This window comes from Vanellus vanellus (assembly GCF_965231255.1).
Source record: "Vanellus vanellus genome assembly, chromosome: 15".
In the NCBI taxonomy this organism is placed as follows: domain Eukaryota; kingdom Metazoa; phylum Chordata; class Aves; order Charadriiformes; family Charadriidae; genus Vanellus; species Vanellus vanellus.
This window is the reverse complement of record NC_138920.1, coordinates 9,885,567-9,912,442: the sequence shown is the minus strand read 5'-3', so window position 1 is coordinate 9,912,442 and position 26,876 is coordinate 9,885,567. Positions and strand designations below refer to the sequence as shown.

Genomic DNA, 26,876 nt, shown 5'->3' with positions numbered 1-26,876 from the left:
TGAGCAAAGCCACGCCACGGGCACGGAGCTTCCCTGCCCGTTCATTATTCCTAAAATCAAGGTGTTTTTAATAGAATTTTGCTTTAACACGCACATACCGCAGCCTGGAGGACAGAGGCTCAGACAGTGAACAATCAGAAGCACTAGACTGCATGTCTATTTTCGAATTACTGGGAAATTAAAGGCTGCGACTGAAAACGCAGCTTTAAGGTGCCCAGAATTTCGCTATGCCCTGTTTGCACGGTATTTAAATGACTTGAGGTTAGAGACATTCACTTTCATATGAGGGGTATCTTGTGACATGGTGCCTGGGTCACACAAACACCCTGTCCTTCTCCCTGAGAACAGAGCTGAGAGACTCCCCGGGGAAGCCTGCAGTTAAAGACACTCTCCTTGGATGCTGCTTCACTGCAGAAGATGCTCTCCCTTGCATTAGGCTCCTTTAAAATACACTCTTAAACCGAAGCAACGTTTTCAAGGACAGATGATCAAGACAGCAGTTAAGAGTTGAGATGAAAATAACCATCTGTTCTCAGTTTGTTCTTTGTTCTTCCTCCTCCAAGCAAGGAACAGGACCTACTTGATCACTAATGATCAGTCAAGGGTTGATAACACAGGTCAGAAGCAGCCTGCCCTCAAAGTTTGGCCTGTGCATCATGTACTGAAGACTCATACCAGGATCAAGTGGTCTCTGCAGTACCAGGGACATAAAGCAATATGCAGTATTTCCAACTAATCAGTTTGAGACATTATCTAATTTTAGAATTTTATACTGTATAAAGCTACTTTTGAGTATTTGAAGAGCAGAAGGCCACAACAGCCCTGCACTGTCATCCAAAACTTTTCTTGGCTTTGGGTAAGACCAAATTATTGTTGAATAATGGGAGAAATTTACGTTCAGTTTAGCATTCATAAGAAAATGCCAAATTTATAGTCTGTGACTTGCTGAGAAGATCAAAGCAGCCAGGCTTGCAGATGTACTTGAAGCAACAGAAGAGCGAGCTAATAGGTTGCAGCATTTCCCCAAACCTATTCTCAAGAGTAGGGACAGAGTGAGCTGAATTGAGTCTGTGTCAGCCTGACAATGGCACCAGACAGACCCTTTTATGCTACACTTGCAGTGACTAAAAACCTCTTATCTAAAAAATTGTAAGGTATTTGCAAAACCTGATCTTCCACTGACCAGCACTGCATAGAGGAGAAACATGTTGCATCTCTGGGCACTTTGTCATTTCAATTGAAGCTCTCCGTGCCTGGGCAGCTTCTTGCCATGTGTTTGCAGAGTTAACACCACAGACCTGTGCTCTGCTCAGCCACACAGATGCCATTTATGTTGTAGACTCCAAGGGTTTGTGTTCTGTGTATTTGAAAAAAGTGTTTCCATCAGGGAAAGATGCACCAAATAAAACTTCAGTGAGATTTGGAAAGCTTTACCAGATCAGAATGAAATATTCCTAACTTCTTGTATATCACAGATTAACTGTTACAAAACTAAGTTATCTATCATAGAAGGAAGAACGTGAAGAGGTATGTTTAGAAGAAACACAAGGAGCCATGGGGAGTACTTTAGGCGCTTTAAAAGAATAACACCAACTTAGATTTCTCCTGGTTATTTCATATAGACTATGCCATCCATATGGGCTTTAGCACTGGCATTAATTATTTACTGTAGAGGAAACCTCTCAAGAGAAAGCAGTGCTAAAAAGAACAGATCATGCATTGTATTTCTGTTTCTGTGACCAAATGGCTTCGTGACCTCTGCCTCTCAGCTCTAAGGCTGGCATAACCCTTCTACCCTTACTCTCCTAACAGTTTATCATGAAAAATCACATGTTGGAATTCCTTCATTTTTTCAAGGAACTAACTTTGCAGAAAGACTCAAAAAGAATCAAACAATTTTTCTACATTATACACATCCAGTTACTAACCACCTGAAGTATTTTTGAAAGACAGTTAAGAGCATTTCAATCATTTCAATGTTAAATAAAATGCCCAAGTTGTCTTTTACAAGTAGGTTTTTTTGTATTAAGTTTTAGCTCATTTATTCTTTAGTTTGCAAAATATAACTACTTTTCTCACTTTACAGCACAGGATACAAAGAGTATGAAGAGCAGACTTAATAACAAGGTTATTAGGGGATTTAAGCTATTAGGATTTAAAATTTCTGAATTACAAGCCGGAGCATTTTATGTAACCTTATGTAGCATTCGGAAAGTCAGAAAAAAAAAAAATCTATGTCTATATATTCAATCCTTTTTCCTAAGCATTTTAAGAATTCCAAATCCTTTGCATCCTCCAACAGAAAGATGAGACCCCACTTTTTTTTTTTTTTTTTTTTTTACTGAGTCCACAATAGCCAGAATAGCAAATCAGCAAAAGAAAAAAAAAAATAAAGGCCACGTAGGAACTCCAGTGTCTCACAAGAGGAATACCCTTTTCGTGCCTAGAGGTTATTGTTACAGCTATGAGGGTCTAAAGAGAGAGGCAAGGCTTGCAGGTAGAGATGGTACTTTTTATTTGACTAGCCTATACAGCTTAATATAATAGACAAACTTTCAGCTATTGCAAAACTAAAGTATTCCTTTCTGCAATGTGATGGGACTCTCACCTCCTTTACCATATCTCCTATTGGCTTCCAACTTCTTACTCTTACCTCCATTGTCTTGCAGCTATGAATAACTATTTTCTTAATATAGATTATATATAATATAATTATATTATTAATATTATATATTTTATATATATTTTCTTAATATATAACTTGTTTTCAGAACCAATTTAGACATGCCAGATTATGATACACATCAGCTCTGTCTGTTGTACCCACATCAATAACATGGGTTTTACACAAGCATGAACCCCTGCGCTGGATGACATCCCTACCTTCTCCAGCTCCTTTTCCATCACCTGCTGTTCTCATCTGTCCCTCAAAGACTCTGTTCCTTGTTTCTAAGCATCACCAATGCATCTGTGACTACAACGGAAAAAGCCATATCAGTAACTAGGTATTACCACATGCTCAAAAGAAAGCATTCTGAAGAAGTCATTGCACCATGGAGAAAGAGAGCCCGTGGAAAGCAAACATGGAGGCAACAAATATGTTCTTATATACTTTCATAAATGTAACATTCACAGAGCCCGATAGAAGTCTTTCACACTGAAGAAATGCAAGGTATTTCCTTATACTATCAGGTAATAAAATGGTAGTTCAAGTAGAAAGGAATGTTAATTGAAAGGATAGGAAAGGATATCTTATTAGCAACACTTCTGAATTGCTGTAATAAAAAATGCTGGTTAAATAGCACAGCACTTCTTCAAATCACTTTGTGCTTCATATTTCTAAAGCACTTTTAAAATCAAGCATACTACATTGAGTCCTCAGAGACAAATTTATCCCCTATTTGAGAGGGAAAGTACACAAGTGATCTATCAGTCATAGCTGCACAAGGAGTCCGAAATCTTAAGTTTTGGCTACTGTCTCACCTCTCCAAGAACCAGCTGTACCATTTCTTGCATACTTCTACAGCATCCAAGAACAACACTGTTACAGTGCAACACATTTTTCCTCATGATAGTATTGGAAGCCATTTATGAAGCTACCTTGAAGCCAAATTTTCCTCTCTAGCATTACCACATGCAACTACTACAAAATAGTATCTGAATATTGATACTTGTATTGCAAGGAACACATGTTCATCAGAAGTAATTCAAGCAAGTCTGAAGCTAGAACGCCACAGCTAGTTTTAAGATAACAAGAAAACTTTAAAGGGGTATTTAGCACTAGTCTAAATCTTTCTCCTGTTACACCCAGGAAAGGAGGATTTTCAATTGATTACTTTCAACTGATTGCTTATGAAAAATCCCAGAAAGTCTTTGCATCTGCAACCATACATGAGTTTTCAATTTCATAACATAACTGAAGTCCTAACATCTTGTTAGGAGCTCATCACCTTGAGAAAAAGTAAGTACTGTTTGCATTTAAAGGACTGTGTTATTGCACAGTATTTAACAGTTGCATTCCTTCCTCAAGGAGGCAGCAGTAGAAAAAGTTACTGTCTTCCTTTACAATTAGTTTCTTAGTTTAGGAAAACTACTAGCAGGGACTCCAGTGCTTTGCAGAAATAGTGTGGCTGACTTGCATTAGTATGCATTTTAGTCTCATTCCCTTAAAGCGTCCCAGATTAGCTTCTGTACTCTGCCTCCACTGCAGATTCAGTCCAGGTCAGTATTAGCGTTAGTCCACTCTTTTAGTTCTTGTCCAACCTAAAGCGTCCTATCAAGATTACCTTACCCTCATGGATATATGCATTCCTGAGGATACGCTCCCTAGTCTTTGCTCCTGCGATAACCCACCCCCTTGATTCTTAGTGTATTTTACTTAGTAGAAATTCTCTTAGACATGGAAGCTTGCTGGAAGGCACAGAAACATTAATGGATACTAATGGTCCAGCATAATAGTCTGTACTCTTGCTGCAAAGAGCACTTCTTGCCTCAATGAAAGTACCCCCACACACACTGTCAGCCCCAAGCCAGGGAACACTGGAGGAGATACATTTGCAGAGAGTTTGGGTCAACACCGGATTAATTCTGTGGAAGTATACGTTACATGAAATAGTGTCCTCTAGAGTCAATATATTTTTGAGATCCTTAAGAAGTCATTTTTAAGGAGCTACAATTCACTATGAATCAAATAGTTCAAAGCTGGTAAATGGAAATTATATTCCATTGCACTTTTTCAATCCATCTGTCTATATCCAATTTACTCATACAAAACTGTTTACACTCAGCTTTATTGCTTTTTACAATCTTTTTCAGGCTGATCAGTCCTCAGTTTTGTTATACTAAAAACATCCTATAATGCAGATGACATTACTTTTTTTCAGTCTGGTATCCTTTTTGAAAATAAGCAGTTAGAACCGCACACTGTTAAAAGCATTGCTGAACCATGGTTTTATACTGAATTGTTTGCCATTGTATTGTCTAATCTTGCAGTCAGTCTGTCTGCAATCCTTCAGATTTTGCTCCTCATTTTTTCATATCTAATTTATTCAAAATATCCAATGCTTGAGAAGTTTCAGCTGCAATACTAGAAAACTTACCCTGACAACAATTCACGTTAAAGAGATTTGAGTCAGTAACTTGGAAATCTCTCCCAGTTTCTGAGCTTTATGCATTTGCATAGAAGTTTTGTAGTTAGAAAAATACTACACCTGAATTTTAAGAAAGGCAAGATGAATTTTTAAATCTCACACCATTTCAAGAATACCATACCAATTTCAACATTCCTTGAAGAAAGCGGTGAGCCGCCAGATTCTGTGTAAAGAACTTTCTTCCAGCTACAATACATTCACTCAAGTGCACAGGTGAAATAGACAGGGTTCTTTCAGGTGCATACCAATATTAAGATACTGTAGTGCTGTTCTCAGTCTTTTTGTCACCTTCTCATAGCTACATAGGCAAGTATGAAAAATACTGAACTATACAAATGAAACTAGTCACACATATATGAAGGAAGGTATAGAACAGAAGCCATACAATTGGCCCTGAGACCAGTAGTCACAAAAGCCCTACACAAAAGCACTAAACACAACTCAGGTCTTTTGTCACTAGGTAAATGTTTACAAGGGCTGCCAAGGCATTAGATATGGGAGAGGACATTTGCAAGTTGAACGGGTTCAAGTTAAAACTTTAATACAGACAGTTATACCAAATACTTACAGTAACAGTGAAAACCTCCACATCACCGGCAGCACTTCACAAAGGTGAGAGAGGATGAGGGACCATCTCCCAGGCCTCGTGACCTAAACTTTACTATGAGCAGTCCTCAGGCAAGCGATATAATGCAAGATTCATTAGTTGCAGCTACTGTAGGAATAAGCACATCACAGGTTAGTCAACAGGACTGAAGAACTAATGTTTTGAACCCTTGCATACTTTCCATGTGTAGAGATTTGCTCCAGAGAAGAAAGCAGAGAAAACAAACATTTAAGACTGCTATGAAAACAGAGCCCACTTAGCTGCCCAAGAGGAGGAAGAAAAAAGTGAAGCCCACCTACTTTCACACTTAATAATAAGAGGATACATTTTTCCTCATTTTTACTTATCTGACAAAGTAATTGAGGAAAAAAACATTTTATTTCTATATCCATTTATTATTCCAGTCTGTAAAAATATAAGACTAATATACAACTACAGCTAGCTTGATTTTGTAAAATCAATCTTCATTCAGTGAGATACCAATGTACATTATACATTAAAGTTGTAAGAAAAATACTGATATTTGACATTTTAAACAAGTTCATTCATGTAAAAATCACATTGCAAGTAAAATTTAATTAGAAAATACATAATATTGACAAAAATACACATATGTTAAAGACAGCTTGTGAGAACATTGTCCTAAATTTAATTCAGTTGTGGAAAAAACATATGATTCACAGTTAGGCTTGACTTATCCAGTACCATAGCAGAACTTCAAAGTAAATGCATCTTAATTCTATTAAGAATTTGTTCTTTTTCCTATTAAGGTGCACTTAAATCTCCCAGTCGCACGTAAGGAATGACTTGTCCCCCCCACTGTGCATGTACACAACATATAACACTAGTCAAAGGAATTTTAGTTCTCCATTCCATTTTGAAATAATTTGGATATTTATAAATTAATTTATAAAATCTGGATTGAAAATACAATTTACATATACAGGATACTTAATACACAAAGATTACATTAATAGCAGCGTAATATTGTCAATCATGCGTAGCATCCTCACTATCACTTTTGGATTTTTTCTTTTTTTTTTTTTTTTTAGCTAAAGATAGAATCTATATAAAACAGTCAAGCCTTTAAGTATTTCCTTCCAAGGAGAAAACTGCAAAGATGTTAAAAATTTAGGAGGTAGTGAATGAAAGGCTAACAATATCAGCATATTTTGAAAAACCTTATACTGAACCCCAGTACCATTTATGTATAAAATTAAGTTTAGCCACTCATAATCAACCATTGATCATCCTGAAGTAACAATTTAAAAATATTTCATAATTAACAGTGTATGCATTAGTAAGATATGGAAGAACTTTAGAAACTTTATGGTAACCGCAGCATTAAGCAATTACGTGCTGTGCAGTCTGTCATTGTAACTGTAAATACGCACTTTTAAAAGCCCATTTTTAGGTTTATTCCTTAACATTTTTATCAAGTCCCAAATGTTTAGTTTTGCTATGTGTTACCAAATTTCTGTAAAAGAAAACATAATATATCAAAAAGCACATTTAGATTAATCACTTTGCAGGAAAGGTCCCAAGAGATGTATTCTCATGCAATTTAGAGTAGGACCGTAGTTAAATTTCAACAAGTCCTTAATACTGGCATATATATTCAAAATATTCATGCATCTGTTTTAAGTACAGATTAGGTAACAGAGTTTGGCAGCACACTAACCTTGGGTGTTTGTATCTAAGCAATAAGATACCTTGCAACACTAGCATTCTCAGACTCAACCTTCCTGTGCAAGTTAATAGCTCAAAGCTATTATCCAAGCTGCAAAATACTAATGTACCACATTAGACTCATAATGTATTTCCACTGAATGAAAACATTACACCTGTATTAAGTGCACTACCAGTTCATTTTCTGTATCTGTGGACCTCATTTCTCATCCAAGTGCCTTTATTCCTTTGATTATTCACAATACATTCAAGTAAACAAAAGGCACAGAAGTGCAAACTAGCATAATAAATGAAAACCACCCTCCCCTGATGATTTCATACAGGAAGGAAAGTCTTTTGATAAAGGAAAAACACATTTTAAAGTAAACGATCTTCCTTAAATAAAGGAACCATAGAGCAGCACTGACAGAAAACATGCCTATTTAAAATCTACACGTTACAGAATGAACATTTCATTTCTTCATTTCACACTAAGTGGATGTAGTTACTTCAATTTTAGTAATTATTAGCAAAATCAGTAAAACACTTCAAAATTCTTGCTCATGTTGGACAAGATTCCAGGGCCTCTCTATATGCGTACTGAAGAAACCATAAATAAATCCGACAAAGCAGAACTCTAACCTGTATTTGCAAAGTGCCATTGTCTGTTATGCCAACTCTCCATAAATCAAAAAGGGCATGAATACAGCCTTTCTTGACATCTACGAGACTTGAACTCCAATGGTATTGAAGGGTAGAATATACTACTGCTCATGAGATTGGAATTTAAATTTTGCATTTAGTAAAATTAAAAAGCAGCAAATTCTGAAGCAATTTTGTTTACATCGTTACAAAAATATTAAACAAATACAGTTTTAGCCTCTGATATCCTACAAGGATTTTTACAGATACCTTAACATTAAGCTTACAGTTAATTCTCATGTTAGTAAAGTTAGCAGAGGTAGATGTTTCGTTAGGAAAAGAAAGGGGCTAGTCTCCTTTCCCGCTCATCATATCGCCCCACAGGGTAGAACACGCTGCCAAGAACCCAGACTACTGGCTCTGGTAAGCACAGTACCACAGTACAGAACTGGTAGCATGCTATTTCTTTCTTAGAGGTTGACAGAGACTGCTGGATCCCTGTGAGAAGCTCCATCCACCCTTCTCCCCAACCCTATTAGTCTCAATCTCATTTTCCTGCCACAACTTACGTTTCCAGAGAAGGGTCAGGTTGGCAACTGAGTGCCAAAGTGGTAAAGCATTAGATACAAAGAGATGAAACTGGAAAAAGAATGCTAGAAGTCTCTCCCTGCAATTCTCCTAGTAAGTGTGCAGCTGATTGCATGCATACTTATGCACTTGCAGTATCAGGACTTGTCATCAGTATTTTGTTTTACATATAGCAACTTTACAATATTCAAAACACCCAGCCAGTGGTACACAGAAAGATCAGCATTTACAGTTTAGTTCATTATAATGAATAATTTAATATCACATGGCTCAAGCAAGTTCTCTTAAAGCTTCGTTCTGATTTAAAACTTTTTTTTTAATCCAGGGATTTAATTTATGCTATTCTAACTTGCTTAGGTTTCAGGAATGTCACTTTTTACATAATTCAGACCCACTACAACAAACCTTTCCTAGTAGAAATCTTTACAGCTTCTACTAGGACTGCAACGTGACCGTAGACTGCTACATTGTTTCCACAGCATTGTTTACATTTAATTTCTTTGAAATTTACTGGGATTAGCAACTAAATCCAATGATATCCTTAAATACTGCAAACCAAAATGAGAACAGGTCTTTGATACAAAAGTGTTAAGACTTTCACATTTGAATTTCAAAATCATAGTCATTAAAAGCTTACCTGGCCATTAAAAACAGTAAAGGTGCATGACTAATGAGCCTGTGGTTGCACATTCACTTACAAAGGAACAGTCAACTTCAGAATGCCCCACCTTCAAATCCTGACTGTTGTCAAGTTGCTGACCACTATCATATATCCCTGTTGCTCTACTAGACCAACCAAGAACATCTCTTCCCACCCCATCTCCTGCTGAGTTTCCAGTTTCCTCATGCAGAGCCATGCAAACAGCTCTACCAGCTAAACAGCAGTCCCAAACAGGAATGAAGTGGCTAAAGCAGCTCCATCATACATAAGCAGCACTTGAGATGAACATGAAACCACAGTACACTAGATAGTCAACCTCACACAATAATGGAAGTTTACTTCTACAGAACCAGTAGTATTCTGCATTAAAAAAAAAAAATAAATCAAGTACCATTAAAAGAAAGCTCACAGCCATCTCTTAGCTATCCTTCATTTTCAATTCAGATTTTCTTCATTGAATTTCAGTCATTTATCAATTGTCTTCCGTCTTTGTGAAGTATTTATGTTGAAGTGCAGAATTAACTGTAGTCAAATTACATAATTTTGAACTTCTGGTATTTACTTTTTTCCCTCCTTTTAATCTAACTGCAGTGCTCGGTAGATGGAGAGGTATAACATGTATTACACATTAAGCCAAATTAAAACACGTATGGCATCCTTACTTAATACAAAGTACACCAATATCATTTCATAGCGTTATTATAGTTCCATCTTCTTCTAATGACTTATGATCCGGATCTTGTACTTCACATTCCACGCTAATGCTGCCTGCTGATTGATTCAAGTTCATCTCACTGGAAGGAAGAAATCCATTTTGCGTTGACTCATGAAGGAGTTCAATTTGTGTCAACGATTCTAGGCTTTCGCTGGTGGGTGCAGCTTTTGGAATCTGCTGTGGCTCACCACTATCTTCAATAATAATGTCCTCTTCATCGCTTTCCTCCTCTCCTTGCAAGAAATTTGCTAAAATATTTGGCGTGCTACTTGGAAGGCTAGATTCAGTAGACTGACCAGAGCTGCCAGAAGTCCGACTGTTCCTCACAACATTATTTCTCTGGTTTGCTGGTCTTACTGTAATGATCAGGTTACGGCTGTTTGCAATCATCATGTCTGTAACCTGATCAAGACTTTTTCCTGAAACCTCTATTCCATTCACCTCCAGTACTTCATCATTGACAGCCAGTAAGCCTGTGCTTTGAGCCAGACCTCCAGGGACAAGCCTAGATATGAAAATCCCCGGAACTTTCTCTAATCCATGTGGTGTTACTCTGACACTAGAGCCATCTCGTATATAGAATCCAAGGGGTTTGTCAGTTCCGTATTTGTAAAGTCGTACTCTACGATGTGTTTCTGGAAGAATATCTACATCTATAATAGAAGACACTGGTCTGAAGTCTTGTGGCATGCTAATGACAATGTGTGGTTTCTTCTTGTGGTTATCCGGACGTAACACATTTGATAAGACATTTTTCTTCCTCGTCATAGTATCCGTACCAAAGGCACTGTAGTCTGCATCTTCTGTAAGACATAGCACATTGATGATTAGATCACTTTACGTGGTCCATATCGCATTGCTATTTTGTTTTAGGTTAGCAGAATGAAACATCTCATCTAGAACGTTTCTGGCTTGCTAAAGTAGAAATATTTCTCTCTACGCCTGAAACGAGCTTTAATGTTATTAGATTCAAAGTTTGTAATACTTTTGGTTTCCTACTACCGAAGGAAAGACAGCACACAAAAATTAAAGCAAGTTAGCAGCAGTAGAGACACAAAGAGCTACATTCTAGCTGCTTGAGAGAAAGGTTGGAATGGAAAGAGTGAGTACATTCCTAGAAACATTTTAATTTTATTCTGAGTAATTCCACTTGTTAGTTTTCTCTCCTCAGGTTTCAGATCATTGGAAAAGAAAGAATGAAAAAGGGAAAGCAGCCAGTGTGCCTATTATTGCCTAGTTCCTGGAAGCTAGCCAAGTGACCTGGATTCAAACTCCAGAAAGCTTATTCCATTCTGCACTCTCTTCCCTGCCCCCATGCAATGTAGGTAAAATGGCTGTGGAGCAGAAACAAAGAGATCTTGCACAGAAATACTTCAAGCAAAACCGTTCATACAAGCAATGCTTTAACTGCCACAATTTGCTACAGATGTATGCAAATGGCTTAGAATTCTAAGTCATACAAATACTTCTAATGGAAAAGAAAATATGTTCTACAGAAGCAATTCTGATGCCTGAAATGCCTATTTACCAAAGGAAGCTTCTATTTTTCTTTTTAATATGCTAGAACTCTCCCAAAACAATGAACTAAAACATATTCAGATTCGAGTTTCCTTGGATTTACACTTCTATTTTTGCAATGTTGCATAGATTTTTTTTCTGCAGTGGATAAAAGAAAAAACAACAAAACAAGCAGAACTGGTTTGCACTAACCCTGGGACTCAGAGAAGCTGGGATTTCTTTGTATTATCACATTAAGATGCCATTGGTACAGCCAAGAAAGTAAAAGAATTGCTATACATTTTAATCGGTGAATTGAAATAACTACGGAAATGCTATCCTAGTGTGAAATTTCAGGAGAGCTGTCAATTGCTGATGAAAAAAGTACAGTTAGAGTTGGTAAGTCAGAAGATTTTTTTTTTCCAGGCTAGGATGAAGATATACAGACACATTCTGGTTATATCTGGACTCTTCAAATGCTTAAGCAAATGAGAGCAGAGAAAGTAGTTCCGAAGCAATAGTCTAACACTATTCTAACATGTAATACTAACCCCTCCCATCTCCAGACATTAGGGCTGCTGAAAACAAGAGGAGGTTTTTAAGAACGATTGGTCTATTAAGGCAGCCTTGGAATTAGTATTCTAAAAGATAAAGGACAACAGGAAAAGAAACAAATTTAAATTAGCCCATCAAAACCCCAGAGGGATTTGTTATAAACTGATACCTTGTGTGTACACAGTAGAAATAAAATAGTTCATCAACACAGGTTGAAAAATGTGTCCTGATGATGGCGTTGTTTACACTTCTTAATTTTTTTTTTGTTTAAGTCATAGAATTTTCTAGGTTGGAAGGGACCTTTAAGATCACCTAGTCCAACCGAAAATAATAAATAATCACGCCGTAGGAGTGGCAAAGCTGTTTGCTAAAGACAGAACACCTTTTGTATTAAACTTTTCAGATAATGTTGTTCAACAATTTAATTGACACAAGCAGGAATTATTTCTGAAGACAGCTAAGTCTACACAGCCACACTACACTTGCTTTTGTGACAATCTCAGTTACTTCTGGAGAACATTGATGCCTCTCTAGAATATTATATTCACCTTGCATAGTTCATTTTTACTTCTACTGTTTCTCAGATTTGGCCATCTTTTCACCCAGACTGGTGTTTCTGCAAGAGTTACTGAATAAACAAAGGCAGCACTAAGACAAATTGTTCCACATGTTACTTTAGCACATGCACCCCCCAGTGCTGCGCTCTCACTTCATGTGAGAAAGTGCTTATTGACAGCACCCTAGGGACTTTTCTGTCCCACTTCACCCACTGAGACAGCCTCTGCAAAATCTGGTTCTCTACCTTCTTAGGATCAGGAGGTAAAAATGAAGCTAAATCTAGGACTGGGCCAGCAATAACAATATGAAGTTTAACTAAGACAAGTGCAAAGTCCTGCACCTGGGATGAGATAACCAAAGAGCCCAGTACAGGCTGTGATCTGTGTGGCTGGGGAGCAGCCTGCTGAAAGGGACCTGGGGGTCCCGGTAGACAACCTGAACATGATCCAGCAGTATGCTGCTGCAGCAGAGGCAAACTGGATCCTTGGGCTGCATCTGCAGGGACGTTACTAGCAGAGATAGAGATGTGATCAAGCCATTACTCAGCACTTGTCAGGCTACACCTGGAGTACTGTGTCCAGTTCTGGTCCTCACAATTCAAGAAAGATGCAGACAGACTGGAGAGGGTCTAAAGGAAGGCCATGAAGATGATCAAAGGGCTGGAGAACCTGCCCTATGAAGAAAGGCTGAAGGAGTTAGGTCTTTTGTCTCTGGAGAAGAAAAGGCTCCTCACCTCCTTCCTGAGAATAAAGGTACCTCACCATAGTACTTAACGGGTGGTTGCCAAGAGGATGAAGACACACGGAGAAGACAGGGCAATGGGTACAATTGCACTAGAAGATGCTTAACTCCCCCCTGTAATTTAAGGTTAAATTAAAATAACATTAGATCTCCACGTCAAGAAAGAAGGCTTTAGAATCTGTTCTTCAGATGCCTAAGAGAGTTAAGTCAGTTGTGCTGAAGAGTGAGTTGATTAAAAAACAATGCAACCTCCCAAACCAAAGCATATCACAGGTGGACTACGTCTCAAGTGTAAAACAGCTCCAAAAACACAAACTTACCATTTTCTCTGTAAAATGCATTTTGGAATATCTAACTGATTGAAGACCAGCTATTAAAAATCCTGTACTCCATTGCTGAAAACTAACATGCTGATTTTTCAGACAACATGGAGCAATTCTTTTAAAGTTTGCTTAAAATTTATGATCAAAGAAAAAAGCGTGAGAAGTTTTGCCCTTATCTCTACTGACAACTCATCCAACCAGTTTCAGGTTAGACATCTGGTCATTACACTGGGAGGATTTTTGCAATTCAATGAGTTGCAATAGCTTCTCTTCTTTATTTGGAACTACAATTGCTTACAAAACAACTTGGAAAGGGCAACTGTGAAATAAGATACTAGATTTGCTTTAAATACTTTGTATTTAGAAGTAAAAGGTAACACAATGACAGCAAGAAAGTGATAGTATAGGTGAAGATTTTAGACACCCAATAGACAACGGTGACTTTAATATTAGAATTAAAAATGTTAATGAACGCAAAGGTTATGTTTTAGGCCATGAATTTCCCCCTCCCCCACCAGCAGCCAGTATGCATCTTAGTGATCTCGAAAACTATGTAAAAACTTTTTTTGTGCAGTGCCTGTCTAAGTAGTGTAGATGTCTGATACTGTAGAACTCTGGGTTTAAGGCTGCACAATCAATGGTAAATTTAACAAGAGCAGCAAAAAAATATTCCAAGTACTAGAGAGCCATTACATGAGCAAGACATGTCATTTTGCCTCATTTCAAAAGCTTCACTTCTTTTGGGTTTGTAGTGGTGACATGTTTCTAGGCATTTAACACCACATTGCTCCAGAAGAGCTCTGGTTTTTGGGAAGTTCTCCAGAGAGCCAATGAGTAAGTCAGAAGCATTTCGACTGATTAGTTCCATATTGTTCAGACCTTAAGACATATTTGCCTTTTTTTTTTCTTTAGAGTAAGCTCATCTAAAGAAAATAGGAAAACTGCACAGGCACAATACTGCACAGGCACAACTTATTTGTGCTAAAGTGCAAGTTGCTGATGAAAACTCTAGGATATAGGTACTAACATATTGGTACCAGTGAAGCACTAGGTTTCTACTGCTTTTACTACAAGAGTTGGTTTGGAAACAGTACACAGGAAAACTGTACGAAAACATTGTCAGTATTGATTTTCTTACAAATGCTCTTCCACGTGCATTAGAAGGTATTCAGTTTGGGTCTTTTTTCTTCTTAAATTCGAAGTGCACACATTCACCTTCTTGACAAAGAATCAGAGTATATGGTATTTGACACATTCTGTCATATCAAATATGTATCATATTTGACATTCCCAGCTTGCTACAGTGGGTTGTAAAGCTTCTTCACCTTCATAGCAGGCCACATACCAGGATGCCTCTCCTGCCACTCAGGCCTTCTGTGCCTACACAGTAAGTTTGGAATGTACTAGATATACAAACATATACACATTTATTACATCCAAGAAGTAGAGCTACTGTGTCCTGCAAATGATCACAGTGTTGTTTGTGCTCTTTACCCAACAGATCTAGAACTATTCACATGGCTTTTCACAACTTCCTTCCCCAACGTTCAGAAAAATCATCACTCAACCTGCCTTCCCACAACTACCAGCTGATAAGGCTTAAAACTTTTGTCCAAATCAAATTTTTCACAGTTAGTAGGAAAACATGTAGATCAGTTGCAAAAGGACTGGCTTTGAAAGAAATATCATGTAAATACATCTGTAGTGAACTAACAGATTCAAAAGTGCTTTTAAAACAAAAACTAAGATCAGAAAAACAAGTATAGGAAGAGACAAACTTTTAAAAGTCTCTTTAAGAAGACAAACAAACAATCAGAAGTCATAACACTGAGCTGGTGCTTTTGCTTTTAGAAGCTTACTTCTCAAGTTACATGACACATTGTTGAAGTAAAAGAATCCCAAAATTGCAAGCCACATGTCAAAACATTTAAGAAACTATAAAGCACCATAGGATATTTGTTTTGTATTGTAACTAGTTTTAATAGTCTAAACATTTCAAAAGTAGTAGAAACCTTAAGATGCACAGTTAAAGTTACACAGTTTGTGGGGAAAAAGAAATAGTAAAAAGTTGATGCAAACTCATCTCTCCTAATCTCAGCCAAGCAACATGACTCTGTTTAGCCTCTCGTCCAGTGCTAAACAAATTTTCTAAAGCAATATTCTTGAGTACAAAAGCATCTTTGTTCTGGCACCTAGCTAATCAGTTTAAAGCTGCAGTGGAAAATATTTTGGCATATAGCCAAAGGACAAGGTGTTAACCACAGATAGTGTTAAGGAGAACGTCCACGTAGTGCAGGAATAATTTCTCCCCCAACAGTTTCAAGCTCAAGATAGCACCAATCTGTATATACTTATTACATGAAATTTAAAATAAAAGCCCAAGTTTCAATTTAACATTGTTCAATACAGATATTTAAAACATTTTCCTGATCTATTTGCAAAACAATGTAGAGTCACCCCTCAAGAATTAAATTTTACCCCCCCCAAATCATTAGTGCATTTTAACATAGATGCAATTTAGCATTTTATAAATAAGCCCAAATAAATCTTGTCTCTTACTTAGTCAAAAGTTACAACAAAACATGGCTTTAGGAAACTAACCTATGGTTTTAGGAAGAAGACTCAGAATAGCTAGGATATTCCAGAGAGCTGTTTAAAAACCCAACTTCTCTTACTTTTCACCAAAATAAAGCTTCTCAGTGAAAAAGTTTATCTCAAGGCACAAATGAATTAACCAAAGAACCCACTTCTTACTGTATGCAGCCATGTACATGCAGAACTTGTATGAGTTGTATATTGTAATTTAATATTGTGCAATTGAGTCTTAAGGACATCTTTTGTTAAGTTATAATCCCTATTATTCTTGTACTTACTATGCAAAGTCCCCCCACACTGAACCACTATTCAGGGCCGGTGCAGACTATACCCCTCCCCCCCATTTTATCTTCAGTAAGATTTTTCTCACAGACAGACCGACTCCCATACATCTGGATTTAATCATGATACAGCAGTTTAACCTTTACATTCCAGATGTTAACAGTACCTGTTAATCTGTTAAACTGCAGAATGAAATTCCAATAAGCAACTGTTTTCCGCAAACTGATAGCCATTCTTGACTTGTGCAATATCAAGCTCCAGTTTAGATTTAGCACTGGAGCAGTTTAAAATATTTAGAAGTTATTTAGTTAAATGCAATTAGAAGAGTCTAAGGGGAATAATGTGATTTGATTTCATTTCATTACAGGATCTCTAGGTTTCTCACCACATTAACCAATACGAATAATGCTTATGACAGACAACTTTCTAGCTTTCATGAATTAGGAGTCAATATCGAACAGAAGAGAAAAAGAGTGCTTACTCTGGCATAACAAAGTTTCTGAAATTTTGAAGTCTCATTATCACAATTGTCACTTATTAATAACATCGCAAAAACATCTTGTTGTTCCCATTTCAACCCCTTAAGGTGTTCCTTGGATGCAATATATTAAGAAGTTGATAGTATTTACCTTAGATTTTATTGTAGTCTGTCCATACCTTATGTTAGCTTTCCACAAATTGCACGTAGCTTCTTAATAGGTAAGATAGTATAATAAAATTTCCTGTCTTTTAAGACAGCAGAAAACTTTCTCGCTTCCCTACAGTGGCTTTATGCCAAAAAACTTAAATTCCCAACTGTTAGTGCTGGAAATACAAAAAAGTCAAAGTTCCATCAGAAAATCCATAGAAATTTTTCAGATCATTTAAGAGAACGTATGAAAGCCACAAGAAGCCTTGTAGGTGGAAAAGTAACTTCTGTCACGTATTAGTTACAGTTCCAAAACAGCACAGATCAAAGCTGCCCCATCAATAGCACATATTTGTTCAGATTTTTTTTTTTCAATTTCAGAGGTATAATTAATAAAGATATGTGCAATCAGATTAATTAATCCCATTTAAATTTATGCTGCACAAATTATGACACATCTCTAACTCCTGCAATTCAGCTTTAGTTACAGGCAAGTTATCACAAATAAAATACAGAATCAAGTTATTCCCTTATTTTCCATCAAACCAACCTCTGTTCTGTATGGCAAAGATGCTAATGGAATCAAAAGCTCAATTTAATATTTCAAAGTGATCAAAATGGCCACAACTATTTCAGAACAAAGTACAGTGCTGGAAGCCCTGGACTCAGATGCCAGCCTGGGTTCTTTATTCCCTAAAACACTATAGCCAGAAGACTTCAGTCTCAAAAGGAAGGTGATGACAACTAATACTTTCTACATAGATTTTCCTGGTAATCAATTCTTGTCACGATAAATTTAAGTGGGTAATCTTATTTTTAGGTCTGTGTGTTATATCAATTCTATTGTCAATTTCTGACACCAGAGTAATAAGAAATAATACATTGTGCGTTCAAGGTACAATGAAGATATAAGGTGTTACAAATGTAACACCAGTAACAGCATTAAACATGTAACACTAGTAACAATCTAAAAACATATGGTGTTAAAATATAAACTCAATAATCCCAGTCTGACAAAGTGGCTTATCTGTTCTCGTCATATGGCTACTGTAGGAGATTAGATAGAATCATAGACCTTTTCAATCTCTAGGTTCTATTAAAGCAAATAGTTCACTCCTTTGGTAGTTCAGGACTGAAAACATAGGTCTTACTAGACTATGCTATCCTCAATACAAACAAAACAAACACATTTTACCAGCAACAGAGCAGCTGGCAGGCAGCCAAGCTATTTTGAATATTGTTTTTGTGTCAGGGTGTTGTGGAGCTTATTCATTCTTTGGAGTGGGAAAGTTGATGAAAGCTTCCGACGCTCAAGCACTTTCTAAGGAAAAGAAGCCTGTCTTAACAACAACCAAAAACAGTGCACATCTTTATAAAATAGCCAAGCAAGAAGCTGTCTGCTATTCAAAGATCAGTTGATTGCCTTTTTAGGATAGGAATTGCATATGCATGTGTTCATATATATATATATATACACACACACACACAATGCGTGCACACTCACACCCGTACGCAAGTAAGCAGGAAACCAACAAGTGCAGAAATCAGGTTTTCTTGACTTCTCTGGATTAAAACAATTTCAGATCACATCACTAGATTTCTCCCCACCCCTTCAGTTCTATATACTGAATATGTTCTCCTGTACAAGAACAAATACAACTTCAAGTTTCTTTTTTTTTTTCTTTCATAAACAAAAACAGACACTAGAAAGACAACCAGAACTTTGTGCCTAGAAGACATGCTATTTTTAAAGGCAAACCAACAAATTGAGAAGCACTCATATTTGAGGTTTGCTAACTGAAATACGCTTGCCATTTTAAAAGCTTCAGAATGTTTTATTAGGAAAGTGTGATAAAAGTAGTATATTACAAAGTTAGTCTTTAATTTATATTGACATTTAATACTTCAGTATCCTGTAATGGCCTCTCTTCTTGTCTGATCAAGATCGGAATTTTAAGTGAAAGGCAACCAACGTACAGAGCAAACCAGAAAGAAGCATTTACTAGTGATTTACCTTGACTTTAACCTGAACTAAATACAAGCCAAAAAGCACAAAGTATAAATAGGTTGCCTGAGGAAGCTCTTACAAGAGCGGTGCATTGTGAATACCTTTTGTGATCCATAATTATTACGGAATTCAACATGATGAAATAGGACTGAAGGGTTTTTTCCTCCATACGTCACAGTGTTTACTACAGCACAGTATAACTGGATAAACAGATGATTCACAGACTTTAAATGCACTTACCTTTCCTCTGAATAAAAATCCTGAGTAGAGGATTGGCTGTGGAAACTGCTTTATGATAATTGTCATCATTATTAATAGGCAGCAGGTCTCCATGAATGTCCGTATATCCCACTAGAACATCAACATTTGGTATCTTGTGCACATGCTGCAATAATCCATAGAACTCCTCAAACTTCCCAGGTTTGGATCTCTCCAGAGAAAACCGTCGAAATTCTGCTCCAAACTACAACAAAATATATCTTACATCATTAATATGGAAATCTAACATCCTCAAGCAATAGAATGATTTGAATGTTAAACCAGAAACTGTATGGAATGAAAACTGCACTAAAAACTAGAACCAGTAATTTTCAAGTGGCATAAAAAGGTCAGTTTAAACCGGGGTTGTTTTTTTTTCCAAAGTTGTAACTATTTTTGGTCTTGATAAAACACATACTTCTGAATATGCAAAAGTTGTCTTCATTATTCCATTTAGGTCAAAGCATTCACTAATATGGGAGCTTAGCATTAAGGTAACAAACTAGTGCAAGAATAATTGCAGATTCTCACATGCTTATGAAACAGCCATGCTCTTGGTAAGGGACAGAATTCATACCCAGCATTGATGTTGATGGCTCAAAAACAAGATTATGATCAACCTCCTACGGTATGTGAGTACCTGGAACTTTTTCAAAGAAATTTCAGTGCACTATAGAAGGTACGTGTAGATTCTTATACAGCTATGGTTAACCTATGAAAGACTGAGTAGTTTTTGGATTCCCAGTTGTTCAGACAAGAAACGAAAAAGCCACTTTGACCTGAAGGCTAGAAAGAACGGCTGCAGTTTTTCAGTACAAACTATGTGCAGTAAAGCTTTAGTGAGCTGATCTCAAGTCAATTCTGCTCTTGCCTAAAGAGAGATATAAAGGAGGCAACCAGCTACTACTCCTTAAGAGCATTCAGAAGATTTGCCTGCATAGTCCACACTGAAATCTTGATTGTGTAGTCTTTTAAAATGTGGTTGTATCCAGGGTGTAAAGCAGACAAGATTCAGAAGATATGCAAAAAACATTTAATCACTATCACTGTACTTTCAGGGGTAGGATTTGCCTTTAGTCGATATGATCATTCAACAACAACAAAAAAACCAACGGCTCCCTAGTCTACTCCAGCGTTAGTCTCCTAAATCACCTACATAAACACTTTTAAAAAGCAATGCTAGTAATGACACAGTGGTGGTAGGCATAAGACTAAACTGGGTGCAAATAAAAGAGTAGGCATTTGATGTAGACTAGACAAATTGTAATTTTAGCAAGCATAGCTGGTAAAATTATAGTCTTCTGCCCAACACAGGAAGGACCCAAAGCAAACAGAATATTGGACAAAAATTACTCCTAAACCTCCATATCAGGCACACTACATACCACACATACTAAAAGGAATTAAGACCTAGCAGCAGCCAGGTTACTAAAAGCAGACCAGCTTGTATATGAATTAAAAGGGTAATAAACTAATCATTAAAAAATAGAAAACAAACAAAAAAAGTCAGTTGGTGGCATATTTTTTTGTGTGAATTCTATAGCTGACCTACAATGAACATAAAGACTTTAAATAATTTCTTCAGCAAGTTTAGTTTTAGGCAGAACAGAAGGGCACACGGAACAAAACACTCACTGGCTGAAAATTTGAGCCTCTGCATCACATACTTTGGTACACGTTACACACAGTAGATGTGAAGGTGAACATTATCAAGCCTCCAGACCAACCTTTACCTCACATTTGACTACAACCTTTCGGAGAATAAGAGCTTTAGAGTTGCCGCACACAAAGGAATGAAAATAAGGAGACAAGGACCCCGTTGTTAGCCCATTAACACCATGCTAACACAAACACAGCCCAGCAAAACAAGTTACATCTTCCAACACCCCCACCTTCCTCTGAAAGTTTCAAATAAAGGAATTATCTAGGAACATTCCTCTTCCACAAATACTCCAATTACAGTAACATTAACTGACAATACTGCAGAAGGGATGATTCATACCGGCTTACAAGAAAAGCAAAGAAAAGCCTGCAGGAGGAACTCCCATCACGTCAGAAGCAGCTCGCTTAATCATGACGTCAGTGAAAGCCTTTATCCTGTGTCTCAAATCTTTCTTCAGCTATGTGAAGTATGAATGCCACAGGAATTGTACATGCATTGCATCAATTTCAATTGCTTGGCTTCGAAAGACTACATAGTTTAATCTTTTTTTTGTTACTGAATTATGTTTAAAAAGCCAAGAGCCTCACTCTCAATTTGGAGTAAAAGATAAATCCTATCGCAACAAGCATACAAAGGGACAGATTTTCAAACGTGTGATTTTTATTTTTTCCACACGATCTTATATTTAGTTGGTGCAAACACCAAGAGACTAATAATCTGGCTATTATTTCCTAACACAGTTTGCCATACACTCAACGCTATTATAAAGCGGACAAAAAGACAATAAAACTATGCAATTTCATAGTTTATATAAACCCCCTGAAAGGTTTTCATTTTATATCAAATGTTGCACTCCATTCGATTAAATATGGTGCACTTACAACTTGTAAGAAGTATCGAGGAGATGAAAGATTGGAAGAGACTAACTTCAGAAGAGAAGGCTTCTGGCCACCTGAGCTCTTTACATATGCATGCTGTTACACTGGTAACTCATCTGGGAAAACAGTACAAGCAATGTCAGCGTACTAAGAAGGTACTACAGATACTTATGAGAGACATCCTGAGTACAGATACTTACGAGAAGTCCTCTGTAACACAACACACTGCTGCTATACTGTAAGTCTGCAGCAACAATAGAACATGAACTGCAGTAACAGTATCTGTCTTATCAGTATATTAGATTCCATTCTGAGAAAAAAAAAATATTATTGCAAGACATGAGAGAGAGGGGGGAAAACTTGAATTTTATATCTAGAGAACTAGAAGTTTATTTTGGAGCTTTCATATCATCACCAGGCACTCTAGTTTGGGGTATAAAACTTGATTTTCTGTGATGAGAGAAAGGGCTAATTGTAATTAATACACCACGGGGATTCCTCAGGGCAAGTTCAGACCAGTTACCCAAATCGAATAAACTAGACTAACAAAAGGATTTCACTCACATAACTGCAACTACAGCTGGGCTGCGCTGGCACAGCTTTGTCAGTTGGGGCACGATTATTGATTTGGAGTACCTAAATAAAGAGCTGTACATCGCTAAAGCTTTCAAAGCCTAGACCACTACACATTAATGGTTCACTCCACCTCCCACACAAACCTTTCTTCTTTCTCTTTAGAATTTATTACTTTCATAAAAGGAAGATGATTCCTATGCTATATTAAAAAAAGGTGCTGTTAAATAATGCATTAGCAACAAGTAGTTCTAGGAATGCCTTGAAATCTGCTTCATAATATGCATTTAAGAGACAGTCCCTATTCATTAGAACTTCTACACTTCTCTGTACAAACACCAAATAACACATCACACAGGTGATCCCAAGATATATTTTAAACCAAAGGAAACACACCATGGGGGAACAGTAAGCCTAGAGTTTGGGGCTTAGGCAACAAGTATTTTTTTATAAACACATTGTATTGATTGTTTTCAATCTTAAAAGAGCATAGATGCAGAGACTTCACCAACCACAAGAGCAGCTATACTTAACTAGTATTTGAAATCATGGCTACCAGGTATTCCTGTACTTTCTGGTTTTGTCCACGTGAAAGTTAACACTTTAGAGAAATCATCATCATTCAAGCTATACAGACCAACCATACATTTTCTAGAAGTTTCAGCACTATGTTATCCTTACAAAAAAACCACGCACCACCCCAAGTCCTGACTGCTTCACCTATACTGCTGCTCTAACATTGACAGCAGGAAAGGAAGGAACAGAATATAAACAACAGACTGAAGACCAGTTTAAAAAAAGCCCACAAGAGAGATTTTTCTACCAATGGAAGAAAACACATTCCCATGTAGGTGCACTTCCATTTGCCTAGACAAGGAAAAGGTGGTTTTAACTCAAGTTACAAGCATTTAACTAATAGGTTGCACCAATACTGCACATCCAACACTTTTACAATAGTTAATTGCAGAATGTCATGTCAACAAAATATTGCAAGCATAAACCAGAACAAAGATCTATTTTCTTTCAGAACATCAAAGTTTTGTCAGTAAAACTTTGTCTAACCAGCACATGAAAAATTAACAAATCCACCCATGAGAGAATTTAGAGAATCGTGCAAAGCTTTAACAACAAGAAACTCTTGGTATAAGCCGTAACATACACACTCATAAAACAATTGCCAGTGTAAAATCGTCAGATAGCCTCTAAAAGATGGCAAGTTCTACTTTAAGGTAAGTTAGCCAGGGCTTACCACTACCAAGTAATGCAAGCTATGCTCTACCCCACTAAAAAAAGTACAGAAACGCATAGTCATTAAGTTAAAAAAACAAAAAAAAAAAGTACAGAAACAGTCACTAAGTTAAACAAACGTACTCTTTTTCTAATCCAAAGAACAGGTTTTGGAGTTCGAATCATAACTCCAAGGTTCTCTTTTGGCCTAGATATCCCAAGCTTTCCCCAAACATCTACTTCTCTGTATGTTTTTGAGTCTATGCAGAAAGTAAGGGGTCAACTCCACTAACCTGTTTTTGTAAAACACTTCAAAAATACTTCCCCCTCTCCCTTCCCCGCAGACAGCGCGCCCAGAAAGCGACACCACCACCGAGCTCCCACAGCCGCAGCCCTGTGCCAGCCGAGCAGCCTGAGGCGGCCGGAGGGAGCTGGCTGGAGCAGGGACACCCAGGTGGGGAAGGTACTCGCTCCCCGCCGCCGTCCGGGAACCACCGCCTCCCGCAGCCCGGCAGCCCCAGGGGTGCCCAAACGACACCGGGGCTGCGCACCGGCGGACACCGGCCCCTCTCCCCCCAGTGCCACCTCCGGCAGGTGAGTCAGCAGCTCTCCCTGCCCCCCGTCCCCTCACCGCCCCCCCCCCCCCCCCCGGGCTCCGCTCCTCACCGCCCTTCTCCACAGCGACCCTATGACCAGACGCCCCCGCAGGGCAGAGCAGGGCCAGGCCGGGCCGGCTCCCTCCCGCGCCGCCGCCGCCGCCCTCAGGCGCGGTGGCCAGCACCCACCTTACTCTTCACCTCCATGGTGCCCAGGCCCCGGCTGCCTGCAGCCCCGCGGTGAGGCCGGTTCATGCCGCCGGAGGGTCCGTGTCCCGCCTTCTCTCTCCTCTCTCTCTCCCCCGGGTGCCCCCGAGCGCCCTGCGGGAACGGGAAGCGAGGCAGAAAGGGAGAGGCGAGCGGCGCGGCCCGCAGCCAACTGCCCCCGGCAACCACGGCCGCTCCGCCGGCTGCTGCTGCCGCCGCGACGCCTCCGCCCTCAGACACGGGCAGGAGGCGGAGCCACGGCGGCTCCTGGCACCTGCCGCGCCGCCGAGCCAGCGGCCAGCCGCGGGGGCGGGGCAACCGCGCGGCGCCGCCACAGCGCCTGCGCCACCGGGCGGGGCCGCGCACCTGCCGCTGGCGAGCATGCGCAGTTGCCGGCTGGCGGGCGGTGCCGCGCACCTGCGCCTGGCTCGGCGGGGTTCCAAGATGGAGGCGGCCGCCCGGCGCGGGTGAGGAGGGGAGGAGGGGTTGTTGTGTGATAAGGAAGTAGTTTTTTTTTTTCTCCCTCTCCTTTCTCCTAGGGAGCAGGTGTGGGATGTACTTTGCCCTGGAGTAGCCGGGTCTGGTGTGTACACACAAGGGTGCGGGGGCCGGAGCGTGGTTCCCCGCGTTCTCCTCAGGCGCCTCAGCGTGTCGCCCCCTGCGCTGGGGCCTCGGGCTGCGCCCCTCGCCGCGGGGAGCCGGCGGCCTGCACTCCGCGCCCTCCCACAGCGCTGGGGAGGTGGGTCGGGTAGCCCCGGGGCTAGGAGCCCTAAGGGCCAGGCTGGCCTGAAGGCGGGTGGCATCGAGACACCTCAGACATCTTGGGATCCTGCAAATTTAGCAATGAAAGTGCGCCAGTGTTAGAACATGTATTGACAGATTACTTACCATAAGTCTAGATCGGGCTGAAAGTTTGAACTCTCTTGCTCTCAGGATGCTTCTGTACGCCCATCCTGGGCATAAAGATGTTTGTGGAATTTGTTTCCATTTTAACCACTTATAGTAGGATCGCGTAACATGTCAGTGGTTGTCTAAGGTAACCTTGTTCATTGGTTTAATTCTGAGATAGAGCAATTATTTTCATATATAAAGGTCTGCTTAGCTACCCTGAGAGTGGTACTGACAAACCTCCTTAGTGGAGAGACCATAAATGCAATCTGAAGAAAAATTACATCTCCCTTATATAATTTTACATGTATTGGCAAGAAGAAAGCATGTAGATTAATCTAGTTATGTCAACAAACCTTTGAAATGTAGGTATCTCCCTAATCTATAAACCTGGTAAAAGAGAGTGTGAGGCGTCCTTGTGTAGACGTTGTGTAGACGGCTGTGAGGGAGTTCAAACAGCTTGCAGTTGAGGCAAGATGTGAGTGTCTAGTCAGTTCTCGTCATAGGTGGTAATCAGTAATTAAAAATAAAACATCCAGTGCTGAATCACTTTTAAGTCAGTGCTGGTTTTTGTACAGTTGTTCTTACTCCCGTCATGCCAAAGGCAAAGAAATTGCAGCTATCACTCAAGCCAAGACAGGTTGTAATTAGTACAGAGGATATTGTTAATTGTTAAGTATAGTTTGCTATCAGACAGTGTCTAGGCTAATTCAAGTCTTCCCATCCTTTATCTAGTATATTTTGGTTTTACACTGCAAAAGGATACACAGAGAATTCAGTCTATAAATTTAGATAAAATCTGATCCTGGTGTAGTAGAAGGTAGATTACAGCTATGTGAGCAAGACTTGGATAAAACCTCTTATTTTGTCACTTTGTAATTACAAAATTGCAAAGAGCTTGGACTGCTTTCAATTTCTGTCTTCTACAGCATGCTTTGCTTAATGAGCTATAGGAAAGCACAGAGAAGAGTGCAAGTGATAGAAGACAACAGTGCCTTCTCCAGAGTTTTAAATCTATTGGTTTGCCTCTTTTCTTTTGGAAACAGGAAGAACCTCCTGAAGATGATTTGTACTTGAAGCTGTTGTACAGCTAATTTTATTGCTGGAGATTTATGAAGTATCGTCTAAGATAATTTTTTTTCTATTGTGCATTCCTAGCATGGTTGGAGTACCATGCAGTGGGTGTGGTAGCATGCTTAAGGAGTCAGGGCAAATTCATTTCAAGTCACTGGAACCAACCTAATAAAACGTATTAATCACTGGCTTGCTTTCATCACAAGGAGATGATTTATGAGGAAGGAATGTGATAAACAATTTGATTTCAGATAAAGGTAGGGAGAGAGGCAGGCTTTTTATGCCAGTTGTAAT

At 38.8% G+C, this 26,876-nt stretch overlaps 1 protein-coding gene across 1 annotated transcript; it reads right to left on the bottom strand.

Moving 5' to 3' along the window:
* Positions 1–10,004: 10,004 nt before the first annotated feature.
* Positions 10,005–24,668, bottom strand: PARD6B (par-6 family cell polarity regulator beta; the record flags this gene model as incomplete). The annotated part of the gene is made up of 3 exons (XM_082491218.1): positions 10,005–10,834; positions 19,459–19,681; positions 24,603–24,668. 3 exons carry the CDS (start codon positions 24,666–24,668, stop codon positions 10,005–10,007), a joined length of 1,119 nt encoding a protein of 372 aa, XP_082347344.1.
* Between the last annotated feature and the right edge of the window lie 2,208 nt (positions 24,669–26,876).